The sequence below is a fragment of the Empidonax traillii genome, unplaced genomic scaffold, assembly GCF_003031625.1.
Source record: "Empidonax traillii isolate 1590-97213 ecotype Southwest subspecies unplaced genomic scaffold, ASM303162v1 scaffold191:size1449129, whole genome shotgun sequence".
Lineage (NCBI taxonomy): Eukaryota > Metazoa > Chordata > Aves > Passeriformes > Tyrannidae > Empidonax > Empidonax traillii.
The window spans coordinates 264570-271270 of record NW_020955384.1 but is presented as its reverse complement, the minus strand read 5'-3'; the positions used below and the strand labels follow the sequence as shown (position 1 = coordinate 271270).

Genomic DNA, 6701 nt, shown 5'->3' with positions numbered 1-6701 from the left:
AAAAACTAGTATGACAGTTTTCCCAGTTCCTTACAGATCTATAGTTTGATAATAATTTGTACAATAGAACGTATATGAAGTATTATGATAAAAAGTTCATAATCATGTTAGCAATCATCTTCAAATGTTAAAAAATTCTCTTTTGACTAATGCTCAAAATCATTTAGGTATTTCTAAAGACGTAGCAAATTGCTAAGATTTAATTCCCCCTAACTCCTTTTGAAATGCATTCTTCTCTTGGTGATTGTGAACTGCATATCAAAATTCCACATTCACGTGAGCAAGCCTGGCTTAACTAGTGGCACAATTATTATATGCTAAGAGTTCCTTTCTCTCAGGTTTTCCAGGAGACAGTTCCCTTTAAAATATGTATTCATCTTTATTTTGTGCAATTTTTTCACAAGGGATAGAACAGAAGTGCACTAGCAAATTTTTTCTAAAAAGGCATTTTGAAAAAAGTTTCGGTATCATGTACATGTGACCAAAGTCCTTGGACACTGAGAAACAACTGACTAGAATTAATTTCCCTTACTATAAAGGGTATAGAATCCTGTAAAAACGGACTACAAAACCACAGTGCTAATAATGCCCAGTTTTTTTAGACCTCTATGATAGACATAGTAATGTACACATACAATTTGTGTGACACATTAAGGTTTTACGGGTTATTTTTTTCACTTCATAAAAAATAGATCATAATATAAAATATTAAAAACAAGCTATAACTTGTACCACACTGAGGTTTTTTATATATGACATCTTAAAAGGACTATAATATGGTAATATATTAAAATATCATTTTCAAGTAAATTATTCAATTTCATAGACATGAACATGTCTATAATATGTATTCCAGCAGTGTCTAATCCCAGTAATCTGAAACATGCAAAATAAAGCCTGTGTAAACTTAGAGAAGTTCACTTCTACATTTCTCAGTTTCAAGCCTATTAATTTTCTGTATGCAAGATTCCCGATGCCTTAAATGGGAACTAAGTATTGGGGCCTATTCCAAAGGAATTTGAAGAAAACTGCAGCATTTCTCAGAGACTCCATGAAAGTGAATCTAATCTTATTTTCAAGAATGACTATTTATCTGGGTTCTTGCTTTCAGACCTAAGGAGCTGTTGTGAAAGACTAATATTCTGTTGGATGAGGGCATAAAAGGGGGAATTGCTCTGTGGTACATTGTAAAGTCAGCCTTAAGTGCTTCTGGGAATAAAGGTCAGAAAGACCTCACTTGAAAATACTTAATACCCACCATACATTAAGATCAAAGATCAGTACATACACATATTAAAGATCTGTATGACCTCCACTGAATAAACAAAATGCTTATACACATTATATACAGAAATTTACTCCACCACCTCCCCCCAACATCATGTTTCTTAGGTGTTTACAGGTAAGAAGTTCTCAATGATTTCTACTTGAAGTGGTGAATGCTGCTTCTGTAACTGCTATACTGCAAACAGCTTATAACACTGGCATTCCTTAATGTAACAGAGGCAAAGTTCTGGTTCCAGTAACTGCAGGAGTACCTAAACTTGGCCTAGTATGAACCTGGGTTTGGGTGAAGCAGTTATGCTATACTTTCTTCTTCAAAGTATTTTCAGAAACATAATTGTTGTCTTTGATGTTACTCTACAAAAATACAATGTAAGCACGATACATTTTATCTACACTTGTTTTGTCATTTCATAATATGCATTGCTATATGTAAATATATTTGAGTTGAAAAATAACATTGTTTTATTGGGGGCAAAACAGTAAATACTTGGCCAGCTCTTTCCCCCTGCAAATCTTAATAAATGTTTGCCATGAAAATTAATAATTTGCTGGTTATTGTAAGTGGCAATCCATTAAACAACTTTTTTTCTATTAAAATATATATATGACCTTGAAATTAATTTTTTTTACAGTGAATCTCAGAAACTATCTGTATATATTTTACAAGACCTTTTATGATCAACAGTCACTGGTGTAGGCTTTTCTTAGAGATCTGCCTTCCCCATGGTCTTGGAAAATAAAAAAAAGTATATTTTTTAATTGCCAGCTGTTTCTGCTTCTGATTTCTCCATTGGTGCCTCAGGAAAAAGTAGTTTTCTAAGTATGTTTGCATAGAATGGTCCATACACTTTTTTATTGAAGTTTACAATGCTTGCATACTGAGATCCAACAAACTCCATCTCTGTCTGAATTACAGAAAGGCCTCCCGGCATAGTAGGCATACACTTCTGGAAGCTCGGAGGAGCAAGCAAGCTTCTCAGGAAGAGCTGGATTCGTTTGTCTGAAATGGAATATGAAGTATGTTCAGAACAAATATAAACCTAAGATGAAGCCATAGTCACGTTGTAAGCACATCAGCACAGCAAAAAATCCAACAATGGAAGCAGTAACTCTTTCCCAAGACTGCACTGGCATGAAAGCTTCCTAAAGTTGGCTACTCCAAGGTGGACACAGCATAAACCTACTGCAACAAGTTACATTAAACCTAGTGGGTTTTTTTTTCTTTTGCACCTATTTCATATTAGGTAAACCTAGAATGGACAGAAAGGATACTGAATAGCCCTCATTTTCCTAAATTCTTCTCCAAAATACCAGGCTGTCTAGGCTTGTCTGTATAAGCACCTTTAGAATTATTTCTAGCTGTGACTAACCACGCTCTGCAGCACACCAACAACAGCATCTGTAGGTGAACAACATTTCCTTGGTTTTAATTGAGCCAGTATTTTACTGCAGTAAGAAAGTGCTTCTAGAAGATAGCTAGACAGCTGATTAAGCTTGCTGGGAGTAAGTTAATACACAGTTATGTAGTATCTTACTAACCAATCAAGGAACAGACAGGATTATTCTTCTCAACAATATGAGCAATTTGACCCATTAAATTACTCTGCATTTCTTCGCTAAGAATGGGAAGACCTCTTTCAGTTAGAGACTTGTTCACTTTGCTGCAAATCTGGACACCAATAGCATTCAGAGCCTCCTTCAAATCAAAAGATCTGGAAGAAACAGAAAAGCATTAACTTCTGCAGTTTCTGAGGCATAGCTTGTAAGGTGACCTTAACTGCCTCCTTTCCATTTTATTTTCAACTTTCTCTCTGCAATGAGAGAATTTTGAAGAGTTATCTTTTATTGTTGCAGATTTATGTACATCTACAGATACATCCACAGGAAAATCTCCATGTGGAAGATAAAATAAGGACCAAATTATGATTCAAATGGTGGGGGGAAATCAATACCAAAAATGCAGCAGGGGCACCAGTTCACTTTGCCCTTACGCCTGGGTGTTCTTCTGGGCCACTGCGTAGCACTTCTTGAGAAAAAGCAGAGTGGAAAACTATAACATCAGACTTGCTTGTAGTGCAAGAAATAGGCAAACAAATAACTTGAACTATCTACAAGTTTGAAGCAATTGGCAAGACAATTTAGTGAATGTATTGCCACAACCTCTCCAGTATTAGGAATGTGAATGAACTTTGTTACTAGGCTCCAAATTCTGTACACCAACATCAAGATTATTAAAGTCTAACTTCGAGAACATGTGTCTAACATATATAGTGGACATATAACATAAAGGGAATACATAGATTATTAAAATTGGGTATCTTCCTATTAATAACAAGCTATGACACTAGAATTGTTTCCAACTATTTCCTGTTAAAAAATAAGAGTGATAAAAATAAGGCCTTACTTCTTGTTCATGCCTTCAAGAAGAGGAACAGAGATCCTTTTCAGTTGGTCAGCAAAATCAGGCACATCTACAATTGCTGCACCCACCATATTGTTTGTTATGAGAGAAACACAAGCTATGATTTTTAATTGATTGAGCTTTTCTCTCAGTTCTTGAAGACGAACTTCATCTGTTATTAGAGTCTAGAATTGAAACAATAATACTCATTTAGGAATAATGAGGGAGAGAGACAGGAAAAGGACAGATGTAGGATGTAGTCATGAAGCATTATTATTTTTAATCACAAATACGCAAAGCCAGAAGAGACAACAGGTGAGATATCCTGAATATGTAATATAGCACTAAGTGGCATTATACACAAGTAACCAACCAGAAGTAAGCCTCTAGTGGGAAGAAAGGTAATGCCTTTAGTGCAGGGGAAACTGAGGTCACTGCATCTCGTTCCTCATCACTGCTGGTAAGTCTGCAACCAGCAATTCAGCCCACGATGTGGAACGCTCAGAGGATCCAGAGGACATTGCAGTGACCAAGGTTACAGACAGAATAGTCTTCTGGGTTTGGCTGTCCTTTGAAAAATGCCAGGATTTGTAAGTGACAGACAGTGATGAACAACTGTGCTTGACAACTACCAGAGCAGGTTCTGCAAGTGATACATAACCTGCTACAGGCAAAAAGCCATACCAAGAATGTAAGTAATTCACACAGCAAGATGTGGCTGGAGTGACTAATTTTAGGTTATAAAGAGTTAATCCTAACCAAATCCCTCCACTGAACAGCACAAGGGCATTAACATTCAACTGTAGTTGGTAGCAATTTCTTAGTCTAGCAAATTAGATCCACCAGAGGACATCTCTGTGCATCTCCTATTCAAAATTCTTCACAGAAAGGTAAGAATAAGGTGGTTTCCCTTCTATCCACAAACTGAGAGCATCAAGAGCATCCCCCTGTATTTAGTAAATTCTCTGCCAGCCCATCCTAAGTGTAGCTAAGGCCCTTCCTGCAAAGGCAAATTTTAGTCCTGACTGATGGAAAATTTCACACGGGCTTTATGGAAAGTTGCAGAGGTCAGTAATCAGGAGTTGGAGGAAAAACTGAACACTGGTTCTTGAAACAATAGCTTACATGTATTGAGAAAGGAAAAACGTCTGCTTGAGAGGGCTTCAAGTTTTTACTTATTCTAAAGAGCGAACCCACCAATTCCTACTGCTGTTAGGAAAACAGGATGCTACAATCAGTTTTTTTAAAGACAGAGAAAGCCAAGTACCATGACTAAAAAGCCCAGCCTTTGACCACAGCCAAGACTGCTCTTAGGGTGGAGCTGGTGAGCTATGATTGAAGAGAGGGAAAACAACCTTTACCTTGTTCTTTTCTAGTTGTTGACTTGCCCATCTCAAATTTCAAAACTGAACTAGCATACAATCTCCAAATTTCAAACCTACTGTGCAGAAATTTAAGGAGTTCAAGAGAACATTCACTTATTGGCATTCAATAGCAGGATTATTATTTACACCAATTTTTTCGTATAGCCGGAAATCTGTAGGCACCAAAATATACTTACCTCTGGAATTGTTTTGCAATAATCCCATTGTAACAGTTTCAAGTAGCCATTGTTTAGCACCAGTGTAGGACTAATATTTGGTTTTGAACAACTGTCAGCACCGGGGGATGATGAAGACTCATCAGAAATAGATGACAATTCATCTTCTATAGATTCCTTTATCCATTCTGTTGTGAGATTCAGGGCACCTAAGCATTGCAAATAGCACAGATTTACTGCATGCCTTCATCAAAATAAGCACTACCTTGAGAAAAGAAGAGAGTTGTACACATAAGAGAACTGAATTTCTGAAGACTCAAATACAGTGGACAGTTGAGTCAATTCCCTCCATCACCTTTTTTCCCACTGATCATCTTCCACTGGTGACTTGAATACTCTAGCTAGTTTTAGAAACCCAGCGATAAATTATTAGATTTCAAACAAGATTTTTAGGTAGAAAAAGTGTCAAAGTTTGAGTTCCCAAAGCACTGTTTTTCAGAGGCCACTTACCAGTTGGAGCATAGGACAGAAAAGCAGAGGTGAAGGGAGACAGAACTCTAAATTTAAAGCATTTAATTTGCTATCAACAGAGTTTTTCTTCAGGCTGCATAGACAAACACTGCAGGCCCTGTCAGTGGTTCAGTGCATTTTAGAAGCCTCTGCTCCAGATTTTAGCAAGCTTACTTATTCTTCTTGGAAGATGCATTTCTGGACACTATTTAACCATATTACACAAAACCTGCAATAGTGGATCACATTGACTTTGCATCGTCCAAGAAGTTTTATTCAGAGCCTGCCTTTTGTTTCTTAAAAAACTTGATCTTACCCCTTCCCATTTTCAGACACACCAACTGGTTTTACATGCTTACTTCATACTAACAACAGAATTGCTACACATGAAAGAGAGAAAAGTCTCATCCTTACGTAGGGCTTCTGCATCCAGACAGCAAGAGTCACTGTTTGTTTACCAACCAAACGGGCAAATATAAGTTTGTCTGAAAGTGGCCCAGACTACAGATAAATAAACTTTATAGCAAGTTAAGCAATCACCCCGTGGTAGCTTGCTCATCAAAAAATTTTTGCATTAGTTAGAGACAAGAAATTGAAGTTTTCCTCTAAGTTAACTGCAACTTATAGATTTTCACAGCATGTCATTAAATGGTCCTCTTTTTAGATAAAAGTTTACATTAAATATAGCACAATACATACTTGGTGTTTCTTCAAGAATTTCCTGGAATTTTGTTCTTTCATAGTCCACCAAATTATGCCAGAGGTATGGTCTAAGGCTTTTAATTGTGTAGTTTGCCATATCCACTTTCATCAGGTCCAAAACATGAAATATTTGTCTGAAAGGAAGAATTGAAAATCTGAGTTTAATTTAGTCTATTGATTTTACCCAGCACGTGTGAAGTATGTGTACTATTGGCACTTTAACTTCTGAGAGAAGTAAACTCCTTCACTGATATTTCAGAG

The 6701-nt window shown here is 36.7% G+C and overlaps 1 protein-coding gene across 8 annotated transcripts in view; it reads right to left on the bottom strand.

Annotated features, from left to right (window-relative positions):
• Positions 1 to 1878: 1878 nt before the first annotated feature.
• Positions 1879 to 6701, bottom strand: part of TCP11L2 (t-complex 11 like 2) — a 14241-nt gene continuing 9418 nt past the window's right edge. For all 8 annotated transcript variants that reach the window (XM_027886648.1, XM_027886647.1, XM_027886653.1 and 5 more), the window contains 5 exons: positions 6438 to 6574; positions 5250 to 5437; positions 3692 to 3873; positions 2827 to 2999; positions 1879 to 2287 (listed from right to left, as the gene is read on the bottom strand). In XM_027886648.1, coding sequence (XP_027742449.1) covers positions 2043 to 2287; positions 2827 to 2999; positions 3692 to 3873; positions 5250 to 5437; positions 6438 to 6574 — 925 coding nt within the window. In that variant the 3' untranslated portion in view covers positions 1879 to 2042. The remainder of the gene's footprint in view (positions 2288 to 2826; positions 3000 to 3691; positions 3874 to 5249; positions 5438 to 6437; positions 6575 to 6701) is intronic.